The sequence below is a fragment of the Triturus cristatus genome, chromosome 2_2 (genome assembly GCF_964204655.1).
Source record: "Triturus cristatus chromosome 2_2, aTriCri1.1, whole genome shotgun sequence".
NCBI classification, from domain to species: Eukaryota; Metazoa; Chordata; class Amphibia; order Caudata; family Salamandridae; genus Triturus; species Triturus cristatus.
Window position 1 is genome coordinate 848028126 of NC_140582.1, and position 22825 is coordinate 848050950.

The 22825-nt window shown below is 42.7% G+C and overlaps 1 protein-coding gene across 9 annotated transcripts in view; it reads left to right on the top strand.

Moving 5' to 3' along the window:
• The window catches only part of APBB2 (amyloid beta precursor protein binding family B member 2), a 1135523-nt gene that overhangs the window by 466741 nt on the left and 645957 nt on the right, over positions 1-22825 (top strand). For all 9 annotated transcript variants that reach the window (XM_085642196.1, XM_085642193.1, XM_085642198.1 and 6 more), the window contains one exon: positions 1109-1927. In XM_085642196.1, the coding sequence (XP_085498322.1) occupies positions 1109-1927 (819 nt within the window). The remainder of the gene's footprint in view (positions 1-1108; positions 1928-22825) is intronic.

Consider the following 22825-nt stretch of genomic DNA (forward strand, 5'->3'; position numbering starts at 1 on the left):
TAGACCTGGGTGGCTTTTTGTGAAGAGGTTCAAATAATCACAGGGACTTCTGATGGAGGGATGGCAGGGAGGTAAGTGGGAAGTAGGTCACCTGCTCTGTGCCGGCAACAAAGTTATAGGTCTGTTGAAGTATGTAAAAGGAGAAATGCGGTTTATCGGATAAACTACGCCATCCTTCTCACATTGTGATCTCTGCTTACCCGATTCTGGCTTGTCCAGAACTCCCTTGTGGTGCGCAGCACAGCCTTGGAGAGGGGCTGAGATAGGGGATTAGAGCATCCACCTTGAAAATAGAGATTGCACTTTTAGAAGCAAGAATTCCCTTTATAAAGGTGGAGTACCTCAGCTGCTAAAAACCCTCCCTGAAAGAGGTCTGTTATTTACATCTATTCTATTCAGGGGTCCCGGGTTTCGGTTTTTACAGCTTTTTACACATTACTTGACATGGAAAACCAATTAATTCATAGTCTGCATTTATGATATATTTATTTTTTAGATCATTTTAGTGCCTCTCCTGCTGTGAGTCATAACGCCAAGCCAATAGCTGTGCATATTAGCAGAAAAAGGGAGTTAAACTGTTTCACAGAAAAGCTTAAATAGCTACAGATGCACACCTGACCTAGAACTAAAAATATAAATTTTTCTGGTGAGTCAATTGGTTTACTTTATATGGCTACCTAGCGCACTAAAACCCTTCAAACAACCAAGTGCAAGTGTACATTTAGCAGTTAAATATGAGGTGAACCATACTAACTGTATCATAGCATATTCAACAAAAAGAAAATACGGATATATACCTGTAAGATGAAAAAAACATAAATAAATATCCATTGACAGAATACAAAAATAACTGGTAGCCTCAATTATATTTTATTTTTTCTTTGATATTGGCGTTTCAAGTATTAGGTCCTAAGGAAATAAAAAAAAACGTGATGGGCTCAGATAATCATGATGCGGAAAAAACGTCTTGTAGCAGTATGTTTTCATATTGTCTCTCTGCTGATGCATCTAATAATGTTTGCAAAACCTGTTTCATTCAGTGCTGTTGGAAGAAGTGGGGCCTTCCCTGTGTTCTCTTATGCTGATGCCTCTCTTCTTTCTTTTTCAGTTGACTCCAGTGTGGAAACACTGGCACCAGTGTTTATGGCAAGCCACAGCGCCTCAGATATTGCAAACCGAAACAGCCCTGTGACTCCCCCAAATACACTCAGCCTGCGTTCATCCCACAATGAACTGCTAAACACAGAAGTTAAGCACACAGAGACCAAGAGCATCACCCCTCCAAAATGCAGGAAAAAATATGCGTTAACCAACATCCAGACTGCCATGGGACTGAATGACCCTGCAGCACAGCCCCTGTTAGCCAATGGCTCCTCCAACATAAAGTTAGTTAAGAATGGCGAGAATCAGCTCAGGAAGGCAGCCGAACTGGTCCAGCAGGACCCAAACAAAAACATCAGCTCCACCACTGCAGCCATCAACATTATCTCTGAGAAACTGGAAGGCAAGGAGCCCATCCCCCAGGACTCTTCCGGCTGTGATATCTTGTTGCCCCAGCCCAGGAGAACCAAGAGCTTCCTAAATTACTATGCAGACCTGCAGACATCGACGAGGGACTTGGAACAGACTGTTCTCAATGGCGAGACTGTGAGGGAAGAGAAGGCCGCTCTGGGGAGCAGCCAGGTTACTGCTGTGATTGCCAATGGCGATCATCACCCTCCAAAACACAATAAGCCGACTAGCCCTGACGATGGTCAGGTGGCTACTGTCTCTTCCAGTCCAGAAACTAAGAAGGATCACCCAAAAACTGGAGCAAAAACAGATTGTGCATTACATCGGATTCAGAGTTTGGCTCCCAGCGATGAAGATTCGAGTTGGACAACATTGTCGCAAGATAGTCCTTCCCCCTGCACCCCCGATGAAACAGGTACCACAATAACACATTTATAGTTCATTTGCTTAATGTGCAAATCATTCCACATCTTCAGGGAGTCCGCTGTTAAGGCCTATAGTGCGAGCTATGCTTGGATAGCTTAAAGTAGCCAAAGTTTGCACTATATTAGAAGGTGATGATCAAAATGGAAACGTAGAAATTGATGATCAGCATCTATTCAGAAGTTGACATGCCCTTAAATTTCAACTCTCAATTGTCTTGGCAGATGAATAGGAAAATACTGCTATAGAACATTTACATTTGTAGGTGTGCGATGGAGTATGTAGTTGGATTGACGGTAAAGAATGTGTGTTTGTTGCAGATAATTCTCTACACCTAGCTGCTCTTACTGGTTGTGCACACAATTGTCTGTTTTTATTCTAAAATGAAAGTGAAAATGTTTGGCATATCTGAAGTCCATTTCATATGCTTACAACACGGGATGGCCCTAGACCAATCAATCAGAGAAATATTCTATATAGGGTAATGGTTATTGAACGTATTTGGAGCTTGCAATATGTTAGCTCACAGACATATATCAATTGTAAATTTCATAAACCGTACATGAAGTGCAGCACAGCAGTATTTTTTATTACAAAATATTTATTAGAAAATTGAGAACTAAGATTAAACATGAGATTAAGCAAACCTTCAAGGGTCATAAAAGGGGGGAAAAGGGAAGGTTGATTCAGGAAATGACTGAGGGGTGCTTAAAGATTATAAGGAGTCAATAGAACTCAGTTTGTCAAAACAGAGGATAAGAAGCATATATTTACGTAACTGTACAGGAACGGGTATTAGATATACAGTTCAGTGCAACCTGGCCATGTCAATCATTTGTAAATTATATTTATAAAATACGAAGTAATTTGGTTGAAGCAGGGACAAGGGTAGTGGAGGAGATGGTCCAGGTGCGCGAAGGGGATAGCGTCGACGTTTCGACCTGGCTTAGCGGCAAGAGGTGGAAATTAAAGCCTCGGCCATGCAGATCTTCTTTAGGACAGGGAAGGGGTGGTATGACCCTTTTCAAGATGATTGCTTGCTTAGTGGTCCAATGAATGAGACACCATGGCACTCAAATCTCCTTCTCATGCTGATACCAGTGCTTCGGCTTCCAACGAGGAGCAGACAAAGCTGGACAGGGAGAAGTGAGCGACAATCTACAGTGGGCAGTGCCGACAAAAGAAGTGACCCAAAACACGAGTGACAAGGGGGCTTGTGGTTGAGGGTCGAAGGTCTCCGGTGCAGTAACCAATTGTCACCTTGCCCCTAATTTAACCATGTATGCAACTTTGCTTTGGTTTGTCCCCTCTAAATTTTAGGTCCTGCACAATCTTTGCTAGTAGGCATAACACAACTGCCACTAATTCTGAGGATATGCTGGGCTCGAAAGGAACCATTTAGTCATTTAGGGCCACATATATCAAACGGTGCACATCGGTAATTTTTGCCGTTGATATGATGTATGAAAGGCTTAGTAGTCGGAATTTCAGATAAAAACTATTTTTGGCAATTACCTAAACTTGCAAATGCAAATAGGGAATCGCAATTTGTGATTATGTAAGCACATGTACCAAGCACTTTTCTAAATGCAAACTGTGTATTTATTTAATACTATTACCATTGACTCCAAGTCGATGGTATCCATGTGCAATTTTTGAAAAATGCGCCAAAATTAATTTTTCAAAGTGACATGTAGTGCACACATGCCACTCGTGCATGTGAGCGCTTTACATGTGCACATTTGTTTGAGGGATGCTTCAGGGGGACCATAGGCCCCCGGGCACCCTTGGTTTTGCATCACCTAATTTGCGATTACCAATTAGGTAATCGCAAATTAGCTAATGCATAACCATTCTCACCTTTAGTTCCATGGTAACAAATGGAGTAGTATTGCCTAATAATGATTATTACCTAAGTGCGTTTGCGAATCTTTAGGAATTGCTATTGGGTAATCGCTATTTTCCTACATACCATTTTGCATTCCTTAAATAGTGATTACCTAAAATTCGCTATTTTTGGAATGCCAAATGGATTTTTGATATATGTGGCCCCCAATGAGCTCACTGTAGTATTTACTTCCTGAAAAACAGAGGCACTTGGCAATACTTATTAGTATGTGTTCTTGGTTACCTTCAGTTTCCCAGGAGAACTAGCCTGACAAGTGGGCTGTTTTTTAAAGCATTTAAGACTATTGCTGCAGAGCATCAACTCCAACTGCAACATTAAAAGTCCTTGGCATGAAAGGAGGACTATGGCGGGGCAGAGTTTAGGCATCGCCTGGCGTAGGCTGCGCACATGCGCAGTCTCGCTGGCGAGATTTAATGGTTTCGGGTATTTTCTGTAAAGGGCATTAAGCCCCGCCCCTCTTTTCCATTGGCTGGCATCACCGTTTATGCTAAACGGTGGCCAGCCATTGGAAAAGAGCTGTTCGTGATGTTTTTGTTCGGCTTTTTGAGCCGTCCCATTTGGACGGGCTCGTCTGCCTTCCGTGCGTCGTGAAAGCTTTCTTGTCTTTATGGGGCCATGTGTTTCAAACACATGGCCCCATAAAGACAAGAAAGCTTTCACAACGGGCGAAAGTGAAAGCGGACCGTGCTTGTTTGAGAGATGATGTGCTCTTGAATGGTCGCATTTGGTGTGTTTTGGAGCATGGCTGGTTTATTATCGGCGGGGAACAGACAGTGAACTGCGCGTGTTGGTACACACAGCCGGTGTTATTGGGACTCGCTGGCTGGATTCTTCCGCCTTTTGTCCACGAGGGTCACATTCCAGGTCCTGTTGCTGTGGTAGATGGGTTGTGAGAAGCTCTGGGTGTTTACCGCGAGGGAGGTGAGGGGTACCCTGGAATGAGAGGAGAGCCCGCTTTTGACGCATCATGTTCTGGATGTTAGCTACCGTGGTGGGGGATGCACACTCGCCTGGGTGTGTCCCTGCACTATCTCTGAGTCCATGCGAGGAGCCTCCATCGTGCGCGTGACCCTCACACTTCATGCGCTCTGATAGGCACAGCTGCAGTAGATAAGAGACAGGCCGGCAGACTCGGAAATTTATAGGGTACCAGTGTTATAGAAAATACTACCTAGAGCCTGCCCCGAGAGCCCACTGAGACTACCCTGTCCTTAAATATACTCTGCGTGTCCTGCCCCTGGCGAGTTTCTTCCTGTTCCTAGTCTCCGAAGAGACTACCCAATCCTGAAAACTAGAAGCCACATGGAATTTACCAGCGTCTTCGGTCGAAATGCGCTTTCGGAAGGTGAGTGAGCGCCGAACACCGAGGTGGCAGCCTGATGCTGTGAGTGAGTGCAGAGGTGTGAGGCTGAGAGTCCGTGAGAATGACAGGGCCTAGAAAGCCGGGGCTGTGGCATAGTGAAGTGAAGGTGAGGGAGGGCTGCGAAGGACACCAGATAAGGATGCTATTGGTGAGACATAGAATGTAGTGGTAATCAAAAGCTAATGATACACGGAACAGGGGTCGGAAGTAGGGGTGTGGAATGGATGGCCACGGGCAGAGAGAACTGGGGGAGAGTGGCACTGCGCACATAGTACTTTCAAGAGAGAGCTGTGTTGGCAAAGAATGGCTGAGAGTGCTGTGGGAGCGGAGCAGACATCTAATGGTCAAATGCTTTGGGTACAGAGAACATGGCTGTGCGTGGAGTGAACAGAGGAATGGAGGCCAGGGCAGCTCGAGGGAGAGGTTTTGTGTGGTGAAGGTGAGTGAGAGTGACATGGGTACAGGGAACTGAGGAGACAGGTCCTGGGTTAGGGCAGTTGTGGTGAGAAGGTTGTTTATACTCGCTTCGTCAGTACCTCGACCAGGGTCACACGCGGCCTTCTTGCAGAAAAATCACGAAGGAGGGGGAAATGCTTCTGCATGGCCTACGGCAGCATTGCTTTGGATCCACCGTGGGGCAGAGGCGTTTTAAGGCATGGGCAAAGTGGGCTCGGGCCCAAGCCCCAGCCTTTCAGGGGCCCCCTAATCGAGCCCGCTCTGTTCTGCAGTCTTGCCCTGATGACCCTGAATAATTCTTCAACAGATTGTTCTAAATTCTGTTTCTCTTTAATTTATTTTTTATGTGAGCGGTGTGTGAAAGTCTATTACAGACATTCTGCACAGAAATGTGTTAATATTTCATGCAACATCCCTAAATAAAGTTTCTTTTAAAATCAAAATAAGACCGCGTATATGAGAAACTGGAGGGGGTCACAGAGATTATTTGCAGTGATACTACTGAGCTGCTGCGTTACAAAATTGAAAACCTGCATCACTATCCATGAATGTTAGATGTAACAACTTTAGAATTTGGACGAGTGTGCCTATGCGCTGTCGGTGACCTGGACAACAAGCATTTGCAATGCAATAGGTCTCGCTGTACTGAAAGTTTGAGCTATTGGCGTCGCAAATATTAATGCTACGGCAATAGCTCAAACATTGAGTAATGCGAGACCTATTACATTGAAAATGCTTGTTTTGCCTTTTGTTCACGAGGATAGCTTGGCATCTGTTCCAAGATGGTGAAGCATCCATTTGCACAGCGAGAATCAGTGCACCATTCTTGTACTTAATGGATATTTTACTGTGAGTGAAAGTAAAGTTGAAACACTACTTTGGCACAGCAGGGATGGGTGAAGCTGCTTCCTATTTCCTCCTCCATAACCCTTTTCTAGTAATACCACAGTAATAGCTTCCCCTAAGCCAGAACATAGAAAGTGATTTTGAGCAGCACAACAGGAGGAGAATCAGACTGTATTAGGGCTAGCTGATTCGCTTGCCGGTTTTCTCTGATAAGCAAACATAGTTGCTAGTATTGTTTTATTTGCCACTCTTGTTGAAATCATGCCGTGCCAGCTATGGACGAAAACCCTAAGCAGAACTTTGATGTTTTATCCAGCCCTTCTTTTCTTTCTGAGGTTGAACTAAGATTGTTTAATGTCAAACAACAACTTTAGGAGAATTTTCTGGCCCAATTTACGCTCTGCCGCTGCAAAAGCATGCTGTTTTATTTCTATGAAACGCTTGGTATGTAAGATTAGTGCAGTCCAACAGTCCGAGGAGTAGAGATAAAGGACATTCTTGGTAAAGAACACTTCAAGAAGTGTTGCCAAACTTCTTTCAGTCAACTTTGCTCGACTTTTTCCACATCCTGCTTTTATCTAACACTTCTAATTCATACTCTGGAGTTACTTAGACTTTCAACACTCTGCTGTTAACCCATGCCCAGTTATTCTTATAAACTGCTGAATTTTATTTCTAAATACTTCTTTCAGCTGACCTACTCTATGTTGCTCTCATTCCTAGATTAGGAATAACTGTGGGCATGGCACACTGTTCCTTGTGCCCTACACACATCACACGTTTTTTCATTTTGTATCCCAGAAAAAGACTAGCACTGACCGCAATAGCTGCTTCTTTTTCTTTGTAATTTTCAACGTTTGAATATAACCTTTTAACTCTAGCCAACTTCATGTAATCGAAAAAATCATTAAAAAATACATAGGTGCATGGAGGGGCTTTGGGCTAGTTCTCTCCATTCATTGTTCTGTTGAATCGTCATCTACATATTGCTTCCACTCACCAAAGCATAGAGCATGGTTCAATGGGTCAGCCCACCGTGAAAGGCCACATTTTGCCTGATCAGATTTGTATATCTGCCTAAAAAGAAGTGCACTTCAGTACCACAGCAGATAAGGCAATATTTTGCCAGTACTTTTTCTTCATTCTTTTGACATTCATTATACTATTTTAGGATTTGCCAAAGCTGTCTGGTTGTGAAAGAGCTCTTGTTAACTAACCCCAAAATGTTCCGTGGGCTTAGAGGCCGCCCATTTCTTTTTTTGGTTGGCTTTATTGTCCCTGTTATATCCATGTTTCTCCAATATTGCATCTTTTTTTTATAGATTAATTTCCTTGAATCAACCCGGTCATCGAGCTGAGAATACTATGGTAAAATTACAATGGCAGTTATTTGTTAAACCTATGACTCTTTAGTAGTCTAGTTACATCATTTAAAAAGAACCAAACTTCAACCAATCACAGACAACCAGTCTGAAGACCACGCCCTGACAGGCCACAATATTTCCTATTTCTACCGTATGCCCTGAGTGAAGGGGTTACCCTTAGCTCTGCTACATTCTCTTCAGATAAGTCTTTTTCTTCAGTTTTCTTCTTATTGATTGGTTGTTAGCTGTAGTTACCAAAGACGTTTTCCAGCTCTATCATGAACATGTCGGGTACTACCAAAAAGAGTCTTTCTAGACCCTGGGGCTCTTGTGTCAAAAATACTGTATTCAGAGGATCCCCGTAAGGATTGTATTTATTGCCTCCACCCATCTCACAAGCTTGAGGATACAAGATATGCATAAACATTTCTGCAAAAACCTTAAAGGATAGGAATGCAAAACTGTTGCTGGGATTTCAAAAATCAAGAGATGAAGGTTCTCCAGGTGAGCAATCAAGCTTGTCCTCAGTCACCAAAAAAGGCCCATATGAGATCTCGTTCTAAAGACAAAAATCTGTCTTTGAAACCTTTCACAGAGCTGATCTATCCACCTCAAAATACGCTTTGAAGTGATCCAAACAGTGCAATAAATCTCCTGAGGCAATTCAGAGACACAAGAAGCCTAAGCTTCACCTAGAAAGAACTATCTTCACCAAGAAAGCCATTTACTCACTTGAAAGCTATATCTCCGTAGCCTCAGATCATAACCTTTTCACCTTCATCTTTCCTGTCACCTGCTATGAAGCCAACGAAGGTTCACTCTTTGATGTCAACGACACTTGTGTGCATCGTCGATTACTAAAAAACTTCTACCATCAATAATCTCGTCGACATTTCCACCCACAGCCGTGATATCAACAAGGCAACTTGAGGGCAATGAAAAATCTTTGTTGACAAGACCTACTATTAAGAAGCTGTTGACAAGAACAGCCTTCCTCCGCCAGACATTTCAAGGATTGACAAGAACTGCCATCAAGGTGGTTCCTGCCAATGTATTGTAAATTTGCCATACGGCTCCGTCAGACATGATGAAGTGGTATGTCAAAGTAAATTCCCCCCCCCCCCAAAAAAACCCCCAAAACAGGATTTTGAATTTGAAAATTAAAAGAATAATGCCCCCATTACCATGGGAATTTATCTCCCTTGGCGAGGGGGTATTTTGCAGTTTTCACTGCCCCTTACCCCTAGGGTTTTCCTAGAACCGAGAACAAACTCATTCATTTTGGGAGCGTATTTCATTACTACGGATGAAACATTTGGGTATTCCCTTTTGTCATTCACTACCCGGATGTCCACTTGTTCGTTATACTCATTGACATGGCGTTTCTTTTTGTATACCTCACCTGATTTTGATGTTGTTTTTTAAAATGCCTTATGATTGTCGCTATTACAGTTTATGGCTTGAAAAAGTCGTGCTTGTGCTGAAGCGTGTCGGCTGCATTTGATGTAACAAAGATCACAATCAAGCTACGTGGGGAATTTGAATTGAATCATGGACTATATTTGGAATAAATGCTACTGATTTGTCTTCCACAAGATTTAGTCTTTTGGATTTTTCTGTATTTATACTCTAATACAAGTGGTTCGCTAACGTTTGTATTGTATAATCATTAAACCTTTGGTTTATGGTCCACGTACACCCGCCGGTAGCCGGGTAGCAGATACCATGTAAGCACCAGCACACACTGAGTTAGTTTTATTACTAGACCTTTTAAACATATGCTTCAGGAGGTGCGATTGCTACACCACAGCTACTCAAATTGTCTGTTCAAAACCAACCTGTATATCTGCCGTCACCATTGCGACGAGTACCCTATCCGCCAATATATAAACAGTCTCCTAAACAACCCAGAGTGGTTGAAATTGATAAAGAAATTTGATATATGTTGCCCAGAGACATGGGCCCAAGACTCTTTTCATATAGAAGAATATAGTAGCTTTTCAACCACTGTTTTACCTTCTGCAGCTGTACGGGCTGTGGGGTTTTGGTGAAAGTTATTGCAAGTGCAATCAAACTGTCCAGGATAAAAACTTTCAGCTTTTGATCATGAGAACTCCATACTGTCAAAAATATTAATAGTAAATATCATAACAATTTTGATCAACGCCACATAGAATTAATTAATAACTGTGAGTAAGACATTTAAAGCTATTTAAAAGTGTGCCCAACCAATAGATAGCCACAATATGGGTGGGTGATATATGTTTGCTACCTCAGTCGTGTGGTGTCTTAAATGCAAGAGAAGAAAGGTCAACTCAGTTTACATACACCCCTTTTGGAGAGGCTCTAAATGATATGCTGGCAAAACATCACTTGGCATTTGCTTCAGATATTGGTTCTTCTAGTAGCCCATTCCTTTTATGGGTCGAAGAGGGGGGAAACACAATTGACTTTATTCTTTTTTCCAAGCTACATATTCCATGGATATCCGATTTTAAGATTATGCCCCACTGTGCAAGTGACCATAAGTCTCTTGCAATAGTAATGGCACTGGGTGAGAGACGGAATTGAAGATAAGCTAAAAGGGCAGAAATAGATTACACAAAGAACAAAGGTTACTAATGAAATTGAGTAAAATAAATCAAACAGTCTACTTTTGGATCTATTTAATTAGAACTATAAAGCCTGGAAGTTGTACTTAGAAGAGAGGGCAGAACCTGAATAGATCTTAAATTATTTTGAGTTTGTATGCAGACCCTTAAAAGATTTGATGGCTTCCATCAGGACCACATTTGGTCCAAAAATGCTTAGGTGGTTTGGCTGGGTATGTTCATTAGCTCACAAGAACTTAAAGGTAGCCTTAAAAAATAAGCCATGCATGAGCAACAAAGTTTAGGGTGCAGGAGAATATATTTGGAGGTCCTAGATCGAAGAAAATGTGAGATCATCCAAAAAGCTTGGGAAGATATAATGACTGCAAGCAGAAATAAGGATAGTGGGACTTCTTGGAAGATTGTCAAATCACCTTTATTCTTTTTTTTTTAATAAAGAATCTCAGTCACTAAAAATTGAATGCTTAATCCAGGCTGATGAGTGGATTTACCATTTTATCAAGGTCATTGAGAAATTCTTATCTCATGAAGATAAGTTTAAAGAGGCCCTGGATGTTACATCTTACCAACCAAGGGCTAGAGTTTTAATGCCTCCCATTGAAATCTCTGAGTTTGTTATTGCTATAAAACAAATCCCCAGTCCAAACAGCATCCTAGTGAACGTATACAAACATAGCTCTCCCTTGTGGGTCCTGCTGCTAACAAATGATGTTAGGGTTGCCATGGTAAATAGAATTTTGCCCTCCCGGTCCGAGGCCACAAGTGTCCCTATTGTTTTGATTTTTTTTTAAAAGGGCACTGGAGTGATCCTAGCTCTTCTATCAGGCAATCTCCCTGCTTGACTCAACTGGCAAGGTTTTACGGAGAGTATTGTTAGCCAGACTGGAAATCTGGGTCACAGAGATTTCAGTTATTTCAGAGGTCCAGTATGGTGTCTGCCCAGGGGAAGGAAACTATTGAACAATGTGTCAATTTATACCTATTGATTGGCAAATACACAATCGCAAAAGGAGGCGTGGTACACTTTGCATTCATGGACTTAAGCTGTGTCTCTGATACAGTCAATAGATTAAAGCTCTTGTCCAATATGACAGGAATGGACGTGGAGGCAGACCTTAATCGCCCTACTTATAGCCATGCACACTGATGTCACAGCAAAGGTATGTTACAGCTTAAATGGTGAATGTACAAGGCCTAATAAGTCAGAAAGGGGGTGCACCAAAGCTGTGTCCTGATGCCATTCCTATACACTCTGTACATTAACCGGCTTGAGGAACATCTAGGGCCATATGTACGAAAGGATTTAGCATTTTTTAACGGACCGAATCGCAACTTTGGTGTGTTAAGAAATGCTAAATTGCCTTTCCATATGTACAAAGACAGATACGGAATCGCAAAATGGGATTTCCACCTAGTAGAAATCACATTTTGCGAATCTCTAAATTTCCTATTTGTGATTTCCTAAGCACATGTACAAAGCATTTCCTAAATTCGAAATTGGCATTTAGGAAATGCTATTACCATCGACTCCAAGGCAATGGTAACCATGTGCAATTTAAAAAATGCATCCAAAATATATTTTTTAAAGTGCAATGTAGCACGCACATGCCCCTAGGGCATTTGTGTGCTTTACATGTGCACTACTTTTTTTGGGGGGTGCATCAAGGGGGGTACTCTTAGTTTTGCATTTCCTAATTTGCGATTTCCTAATTGCGATTCCTACTCTGTAGGAATCGCTATTAGGAAATCTCGATTTTTGAACATTTCATTTTACATTCCCTAAATAGCGATTTCTTGGCAATCCCCCAATTCCCATCCTAATATACAGGGACGATGCCGTCCTGTTGTCCCGGACTGCCAGTGGTCTCTAGGGCCTTCTGGATGTTTTTACTTGTTTTATGAGGAATCTGGATTTAACCACTAATTTAACTAAGTTGTACACAATTATAATGGACCAAAAAAATACAAGAAAATATACCCACTATGTTGATAAGACTCTACTCTGGCGGACGCACACCTACACTTACTTGGGAACCCACTCCATCCTTCGCTTGGATGGGGCCATTTGCACAACGTAAGGCTTCAGCAGTTCACTAAAGTCAACTGAGGCTCGTTTTAAATTTGCTTACAAAGTGGGGAACAAACCTATAAAGAGATGCTGATAGTTCATGATAGTAAATGTGTGTCTGTGGCCACGTATATAGCAGGGTTTCTGGGGACTCTGAGGCTGAGCGCCTGCAGAAAGTGCTGAAACTGTTTTTTGACAAGGTTGCTGTCAGTGCTCCGTGGGTTCCCCTCGTTTGTCACCATACTGAGCCGGGGCCCCCTTATTTCATGGATCAAATTAAAATCCAGCTGCTTTTATTGTCGATCTCCAAATGGGTTAAACAGGAGAAACACTTCTTAAAGGGAATGTTTTTCCCTAGATAAGGCACTATCTATCCCCTGGTTGGGTTATACAAAAGAAATATTTGATATGCCGAGTTACAGACCCCGAATCTATGGGGCCTATAATAAGAGACAAACTGTGCAAAACCTCTATGCTCTCCCACGTTGATTTACTGACCTCTAAGGGGCCAGAACTGGATCTCTTTTTGGTAAAGAATCCTCAGCGTTGGTTTTACTTGACATGTCTCAGACTGAACACTGCGCTTAATTTTATTTTGTATCCTAATTGCGCCTACCCTCCTAGGATCCTTTTACTATGTTCATACAAGAGCACCTCCGAGCAAAGTATATAGGGCCAGATGTACGACCAGTTTTTGCGTGCACAAACGGATTTGCGACCCGTTTGCGCACGGAGAAACCTACCTGGCCATGTACAAACAATATTTTGCGAGTCGCAATTTGCAAAATAGTGTTTTGCGACTTGCTATTATGAAGGAGCGTTCACTTCCTAATAGCGACTCTCTAGCCATGTATGAATGTTTAAAACATTTGCAATTTACCGCCCTCTTCAATAGGGTGGTAATGGAGTCACAAAGGGGAAGGGGTCCGCAGGGGACCCCTTCCCCTTTGTGACTGACTCTAAAAATATTTTTTAAGGGCAGGCAGTGGTCATCTGCCCTTAAAAAATTAAACGAAAAAGTTTAATTTTTTTTTTCTTTTTTTAAATCCAGACCGTTTTCCTCTAAGGAAAATGGGCTGCATTTAAAAAAAAAAAAAAAAAACCTGCTTTATTGACAAGCAGTCCCAGACATGGAGGTCTGCTGAGCCCAGCAGGCCACCATCCCTGGGAGGGCCAACCATTACCAATGGGGTCGCAAACTGCGAGTGGCTCATTAATATTCATGAGCCTCACATTTTGCGACCCCATTGGGAATCGCAATCGGTGTCTCTGACATTGTTGTACATTCCAAATTGCAGCTCGCAATTTGCAACTCGTAATTGAGCGCAAATTGCGACTCACAATTTGGAATGGCCGTACATCCGGCCCATTGTTTCATTTTGCACATTATATTCTGTTGCTTAGAAACTTATCTACTTCCGATTTTAAGATTGTTTAGCATCCAACAGGGCTGGCCAGCACTGAAAGGCACTGCAGCATATTCCAACAGAAAATTGCTGTTTATCTGTAATTCATTTTATTTAAAGTGATTTGAAGTCAAGGAGGTTTTATGGTAAAACAGACCACTGATACCAGAACTAATTATCTTGAAATTTTATATCTTTATTTTAATTGTAAATTATTTAAGAGACAAGTTTGTAGTGACAAGTTTTCTATGTGGAAAATGTTTTTAAATTATAAATTGTATTTATTGCGTACTATTTGTCAATGATAACATTTTAATGATTATTATACATTATTCTGAATCTGTACTTTTATGACCTTTTTCCATCCAATAAAGATGTTGGCTGACTGAGCCATTCCAGTAGTGTCGTTTTGAATCATGTGCTGCATTGCAGCCGCTTCACTGGCAATCACACCAGGATTAACCTTACTATGGTGACCATCACTATCCTAGTAAAGAGAAAATTCAGACTCCAGTAGCATTGGTGAGCGATTTAAGATTAATGATTTCAGACTGTTACAAGTGATTTCTAGATAAGAGTCGACTGCAGGGTGCTCTAAGTCAGCCTCCGCAAAGGGTGAATGTTAGACTCAGCTGACTGAACCTGACCGAAACTGTTGCACTAGTCATATCTCCAACAGAAACACCATTTCCTCATGTTTTGACCCCAACATCTACCCACACAAGTTTCACATCGAATGATTACCTGGATGACACAAGGCAGAAATTGCCAAACTCTCCTGAATGGGATGATTACGTGGCCGTGTTGCTGGATCCTCCAACACTGCCTCCACCTGTGCACTCTGATGATAAAGCAGGATTTCATTCAAAAAGCCTCCAAGCGATCTCATTTGCCACTGCCAGTTAAAGACGTAGACTGTTTTCTGTATGACTTCAAAGCCACACCTAAGAAGTCAATAAGATCGATTTCGTTTATCCAGCCTCATAAGGAATGAAGGCCTAAAGTTATGCAGAATCCAGCAACAGTATTGGAAGTGGTCCCTAAATTACACTATGCCAGATGTTTGATAGATTGAGGAATCCTTCCAGTCGTTGAAAAAGAAGGCACACACTTGACAATATTAGGAAAAGAGTATCTGCTGTAGCAGCGACAATCCATCAGAGCTGCAAATGCCCATGCGATTTTAGGTCGCTTTGACTGATGTAGTGTGACCCGATTTCTAGAACACCTACAAAAAGGAAAAAATAATAAGGCACGAAGCATTCTGAGAGAAAGAGAATGGACATAGCTACAATCATAGCTGCGTCTGTGGATGTAGCAAACACAGGAATCAGACAGGATGGTTGCATTGCATATCATTTAAAGCCGACGTGCAAAGTAGAATGTCGAATTTTGAACATGCCATTTGATTGCGATCTCTTTTTTGGGAAACACGTAGATGAGGCATTTCAGTGCATAAAACAGATACAGAAACCGCCAGTTCACTGGGATATTTCCTGTAATGCAGACAACAGCCCTTTCAGCTTAGCAGAGGGAAATGACAGCCGTGCTGTAGAGCTGGATATTAGCAGTAAAGGTATCAACCATACCATCGCAATACCAGCTTGAGTACAGGTTGATAATAACATCATACTTGAGAATTGTGCCAGGACTAAGAACCGCTCCTCAATCCAGATCTCAGGATCCTAAAAGAAGACACTAAGTACAGGAACTGATCACCAACAATCAGTGTTAAGTTGGTAGGAAAATTTCCTCTTGCTTAAAAGCTCAGAGCACGATCAAAACTAGTGGAAAAGGGTCATGGTTTGGAGATTACTTAAAGACCTCCAAATACTCCATCAAAATACAATCTGGGAAAGCAGCAAGAGAAAATTCAGGACACTGTTTTTGTTTCCTTTTAATTAGAAGAAATTCAGGAGAATGGAGACAAATTTTGGATCTGCTGCAGCTCAATGTTTTCCTGAAAGGAAAAAAGTTCAGGATGGCTTTCCTGTAGGAAATCTTTCAGCTGTTAAGAGAATCGAAATTTATGAGCACCGTAGACCTGCAAGGTACCTATATTCACGTTCCTATTTACATAGAAAAATATCTGTGCTTCCTGGTGGCTGGTTGTCACCATCAGTTCAAGGTATTGCCTTTCGGGCTGAAGTCAGCCCCAAGGATATTTACAAAGTGCATGTCACCATTTTGCAGTTCATTTAAGAAAACTGGGCCATCAGCTATTTCCATATTTGAACAACTGGTTGATTAAGGGTCCATCGTGCAATTCAGTCAAAGTCAACACACGGATGTCTGAACTTATTCCGGAGTTTGGGATTATGGGTTAACAAGCAGAAGTCATTAGCAAGTCCATGAACCACAATTCAATTTCTAGGAGTAATTTTGAATACAATAGATGGAAAAGCATTTCCCTCACAGGAAAGGTTCCTCAGGTTGCATGATCTAGTGACACGAATTCAGTCCAATAAATAGAATGTGATACAACATTTTAAACACTTTTAGGCGTGATTTAGTCTCATATTATATTGATTCTCTTTTGTCACTGACAGATGAGGATGCTCTAGAAGGAACTGGAACCTAAATGGATTCAGATTGAAGGAAGTTTCGAGTACAATTCGAAGTAACAGCAAAGATAAACAAGCACTGGCAAAGCCAGTTGGTTTTGCCTTTTGGCTGCCAATGAAGACCTATTGGTTTTGACGATTCTGCCAGTGTTTGTCTAAGACTCTAGCTCTGTGTCTTTGTGAGCCATAGAGTTTGTCTTGACATGTTACTTCTGTATTTGTGTGCCTGTTCATCCTGCGCTCTTTATTTGTCCGTTTGTGTAAATCTGTCAGTTTTAAAATATATATATCTCAACTTTCCACTGCTCCCGTTTGCACCACATGCCCCGCGGGGGTGGAGCACCACACTTAGAGGAGTGCATCTTGGAAATTAAATCTCTCCAAACGATAACGGTCGTAAACCAAGCCCCTCACTCAGGTCAAGAAACTGTGCACCATCATCTATTTATTTAAAACCAAATGCAACAATGCAAGTTTGCTTATGCAGCCCGTTGTTAATCACAAGAAAATAATTCCTGCATATATAGTTCAGGTGTAAAGCACCCCTTGCGTTTAACATTAAAGCTGTGATGGCAGTTCCATTGTAAGCAGGAGTTACCTCTGGCTTGTTACACATGGCCAGAGGTAAAAGGCAGAGCCTGTGCTAAAGTTTCCCCAACTTTAGAAGAAATGACATTTTACCAGCTCCTGCACTGTCAATTTGGCTTTAGTTCATGATTCACTAGGCTGTTGGGCGGGCTCCTAGCTGATGACTCAATATTCTACTTCCATGAAGTTGCACAGCTTTGGGGATGTACCATGTGGACATTCTTTAATAACTAAGATGATGAGAGAGTCATTAGGTTGGGTGCCCCCCTGCAGAAATCTGTGATTTTGAAATCCAGTTGGTGAAAAAAATTGCATGTTACTGACCAACACCTACTATCAGTGCCTAGATGCAATTCAGCGTGTGACGTGCAATAATATTTGATGTTGTCATGCTACATCATCAGTGAAAAGAGCCGTGAAGCTTATTTGAGTCTCATTTGTCCTTTGTAAATGGGAAGATAAACTTTCCTTCATAAATAATTTATGATAGTCAATGTCGGAAGCAATTCTGATTCCTTCAAGTTTATCTCCATTTGGAACTGAGAAAAATAAATTCAAGAGCCAGTAGGTTGCTTGATTCAAAATCAGCAATTGACAGTTTATTTAGCGCAAAGAACAGACTAGATGTCCCAATGTTGCTTACCTAGGTGTTGTTACCGTTCACTACTACTGTGCAATGGCCACTCTTTTCAGACCGCTCAAATGCATTTAAGTACGTGCTACTAAACGGTTTGCCAGCTGCGTAAGTGCATACTTAAGTTGAATTCTACATATTTGTAATACGGGGCTGGAGAGAGGGTAGGGGACAAGGAGAATCCGTTGTCTCAGGGGAGAAAGAAATGGAGAGATGATGGGCGGGGAGGCAAAGGGCTGCGGGTAGATGAATTACATGGGTGAGAGAGATCAACGTGGAAAGTGGGTGGGGGTAAAGAAGCACACAAGGGAGTTGGAAGCACAGACACTCTCAGGGAGTACTTCAAGAAAGAGAAAACAAGAACCTGCAATACAGAAAGCAAAGGGCGTTTATGTCATTTACAGTCCCAAATTGACTAATTCCTTGTATTACAAATGCTATATAGAAGTCACCTGCTCGGAAATTATTATACTGATTGATTTATACTTCTTCTCCTTTGTAACATATGTGTTTACTTAATCTGATGACTCAATAAAAAAAGAGTTTTGAAAAGAAAGCAAAGGGCGGAAAAGGCAGGTGCGGGGCGACAGGGTGGAGGGATGACTGAAACATGCAAAGGGGTGGGAGGGAGAAAAAACATTCCTCAATCTAAGCGCAACCAACTGAACGACACCTATAAAAAAATCAGTACTTGGTCCTAGCTCCATCAAAGTGACAAGCGCACGAAGAAAAGTGAAACTAGACACAAGAAACAGGCAAGATGACCAATGGCAAGCAACAGAATATGTGGTGGATGGAAAAGTATCATATCAAAGGGCATCAGCTTTGTGATAGAGTCCGTAAAGTTTATGACGACAGACACATCTGTGGAAAATGAAACGCTCATCTCCAGGAGTTGGCTATGAATGGCGGTTACATCTTGAGTCCTTCATACTGAGGCTGAAAGTGTCCTCAGTGCTGGTACGCATCAACATTGTCACAACAATGTTTTATATACTGAAACAAGGAAGAACCAGACTGAAGGCATAAACAAAAGATGCAACAAAGAGAGGGACAGCTAGGGCTTAATAGAGGACCAACATACTTGCCCTGAGTTAAGCTACAAGACGATGAAAGGTACGGAGATCCTCGGTGGCAAGTTGGCCACCTGGTGTGTACTCAATGTAGTGAGGAGGTGGGGGATACCTCCTGTTGGAACTAGGACCCTCACACACCCAGCAAGCTAGGTGTCATGCTTCATCATATGGGTCTGCTCCTCATCGAGCCGGCGCTGCAATGCTCGATGGGCACCCATAAAGGGGCTCTTTTTCGGAGATCTTTAGTTCCTTGCCGTATAGGTGCCGTGGGTGTGAGGGGCCTAGAGGCGTGTAGATGTGGTGTGTGGATTAAAACAGGTAAGGGAATCCTTTGGTTTTTTTATTCTGGAAAGGTCCCAACCTGACTAAAAAGGGAAGAGAGGGGCTCGACTATTTTGTTTTAATGTGACAAAAATTCGCTCTACCCCCAGATGGTCAACATGTTTCTCGCCTCAGAATGTCACCAAGTGATCAGTTGGCGATTCCTCAGGACCAGGTGACTATAAAAATTATCTACAAAGTTTACACCCTATGCCTACAATGCCACATCAGATAATTCCTAATCTTTTAATTCTCTCCTCCGTTGGGGTTAGTCCATGCCTCAATCAAAATTCATGTGGTTCCAGAAACTAGCTTAACAAACTTTAGGTCTGGAGGGCGGTGGGTTGGCAAGATGAGCGACAGGATGTAGAGCTCACTGCCCCCGTCCGTAATCCTTACGTATCCTGTGCCCTGGATCATGTTCTGCCCTGGAACATAAGATCAAAACAGTTTCTGTTGATGTGACTTGATCAGGGCGGATTCCGGAAGGCTTCAGAGAAAGTGACAACTGCTGAGACAAATATTGAGACTTCAGAGTGTGATCTCAACACTAAAGCGGCAGATGGCTAAAATGGTTATGATCACTAGGGAGTTAGAGGCCTGGGTAGAAGATATGGAGGGGCGTTCCCGCCTAGGTAACCTACGTTTTCTGGGCATTCCAGAAAGAGTGACAGGCTCATCTGTGGTTGTCTTTCTGGAGAACTAGATCAAACAGCAATTGCAGCTGAGTGGGCTGTCCGAACTGTTTGTACTTGAAAGTGCACACCGTGCTCTGGTGCCGGCCCCCTCCCCTCACCCTCAAAGGGGATCATAACCAAAATACTCACCTACAGGGACAGAGACTGTATCATACGGGCCGAAGGTTGATAAGCATGCCATTGCTATTTTCAATGATTACACGAGGAAAGTCCAAGAGCAATGCAAGTAATTCTTAGGCATCAAGCAGAAGCTGTAAGCTATGAACTTGAAGTGCATGTTGCTCTACCCCTTCATGTTGAAGTTCATAGCTAATAGGAGGTCACACGTTTTTGAGAGACATCAGGATGTGTGGGTTTGACTGGAAGTTTGGGATGGCGCTTCGACTACTGGCCAGGGGAACTGCAGCCGTTTGGGGGGGCAGAGGGGCCGTGGTGTTTGGAGAGACTTCACTGGTGGGGCCACGGCTAGTTGCAAATCCCATGGCTCACAAAGTTACAATTCAGGAGGACGGCACTATGCAGGTGGTTGCCACACCTGCACGGCAGTCTGATGGAGCGGTATATCCAGTTGGGGAACGGCCTTCCAGCTTATCTGATTCCCATCCGCAACTGTCTGATGTTGTGATGGACACTAATCTTTCTGCTGTGTAACACTTATTGTTTTATGCTTTCATTGCAGGTGTCTGGATCCAGTGTTCTATGGTGTGTTCTGGTGGTGTGGGGGCGGGTGGGGGTAAGTGTGCTTGGTGATTGTGATTATCCTTTCTTTTCAGGCCTAATTGCTTTTGGGATTGGATACTTTCCAGATTGCTATGGAGACTTATTGGGAGTGTAGTGATGAGGTGCACTCTTTTACTGTGATATGCTGTTGTGTTTACAGCTCTTGTCTGCTCCGGGGCTTGCTGCTTAACCCCTGGGACTTAGTGTTGAGTTTGCATGATGCACGATTGCACTGAGACCCTGGAAGGGATCCATTGGATGGGTCCTGGAAGGGTGTGGGTAGTGGTAGGGGACCTTATCCCTGTTGGAGGAGTAGGGTCTAGTGTGGTGTTCTGGCACATGGTGTGGGTGGGCTTACATAGCATAACTGTTGTACTATGTTTGTCCTGAGGTGGTGGGGTTCCTATGTTCTTAGTTGTCTTTTTGTTGGTTGCACAGTTTTATACACAGCACTTGTTTTATCAGTCGGGTACTGGGAGAGGGGAAATCGGGCAGTGAGACATCACAATGATACTTACCTGGAATGTCCGGGGATTGAGGACATATGGTAAGAGGTATAGAGTCCTTTCCTTCTTGAAACGCCATAGAGTTGATCTAGCCTGTCTGCAGGAGACACCCCTCACGGATGGGGAGGTTGATAAGGTGGCCAAGAAGTGGCAGGGCTAGCTGTTCCATTCCTCTTATGGTACAGGGGTGCTGGTGTGCGTGGCCCCAGGGATTCCTTTTGTGCCCAGTTATGTAGAGGCTGATGTAGGGAGGCATAGCAACCATTTTCATAATTCAAATAAAAATCATATGAGTGACATTCAAAGACTGAGTGACACTTTCTCGCGAGTAAACTCAGGCAAGGCAAAGCTACCAAGTTTTCAGATTCCTTAAGTGTGACATTTCTGTGTTTTCATTGTGTTTATGTGTGACATTTGATTGCCTTATGTGTAACACTTTGAGTGATATTTGATGGTGAGTGTAATCAAGTGGTTTTGTCCATTTAATGAGTGCATGTCCGTAGCACCACTCTGTGCACACACTGAACATAAGTGCAGCTCAGCTAAGTTATGTTGATATGCCTATGATAGGCCACAATGTAATGACTGTAGTGTAGACTATACCAGGTCCTGTACAATAATGTAATTCACAAGGCTGTTTTTAAACTTTTGTATTTTTTGACCCTAATAAGGCATGTGATCTCATGCACTGATGACATTCTAAAACAGCATTCAGTGTAGCCAACTGGCACAGTTAATAAGTATTTAATCGAACTGCAAAGTCAGAACTGGCAAAGTGTAAAATAAAATACTTGGCACCCACTGCCTCACCTGCAAAACACAAGCCCTGCAAAAATATAAGTAGTGTTTCTCATTCAATGGCATTTCCCACCTGCAGGTGAAGGAATTTCAGATATTTATATATTTTTCATTTAATTAAATTGAAACTGCAAACATCACTGCATAGGATTTATTTTGCCACACACTCCCGACTGTCAGCTAGTGTTAAGCTGCTCCAACTACTTGGCCCCAATACTCTTACCAACAGCTGCTACATAGTTCTGGAACACTCTCAGGCCTGGTCGGGTAGGAGCACCTCGTCTCAGGTGCTTACCCATGCTTGCCCAAGTGTCAGCAGAGCTCCTACCGCAATTTTGACCAACTGAGCTGGCTGCTACTATGGATCACTATCTCGATAGCTAATTAAATAGAATAGAGCCAGGCACAACAAGGCAGGGAATTAGAGATATCCCGCTTAGCCGTCTCTTCATCTTGTTTGCGTGACAACTTACCGCTCATGTGGTAATGCGGGAACATAACATAAACTGCGTTACCCTAACGTCACATGGGTAGCACTTGGCAGGACTGCAGGGGAGGTACGTTCTGCTGCAGTGCAAGCTGGAGGGGAGGGGTTGTTCAGAAATGTGGATGATCCTCGATTTTTCTTTCGGCTACTGGACCTGAGACGTTCCAAGGTGGACGGCCCTTTTATATGTGGGTACAGATACATTGTTACATTCTGTGGCTGATTATTTGCAGTCTAACTGGGCCTCCGCTGGTTTCAGGGTGGCTACCTGGGATACCATAAAGGAGGTGATTTGTGGGCACTGCTTTAGATTGACATGCATGGGGCTTGTAGTCTATTTCTCTGTGAGTTGCGGATTAAGGAAGGGGGGCTGGCTGAGTTGCCGATTGCTGACTTGACTGATCATGAGGTCTATGGAGAGGAGACATGTTCGCGCAGGAGTCTAGCAGCTAAATGAGATTGGTTGGATGCGTA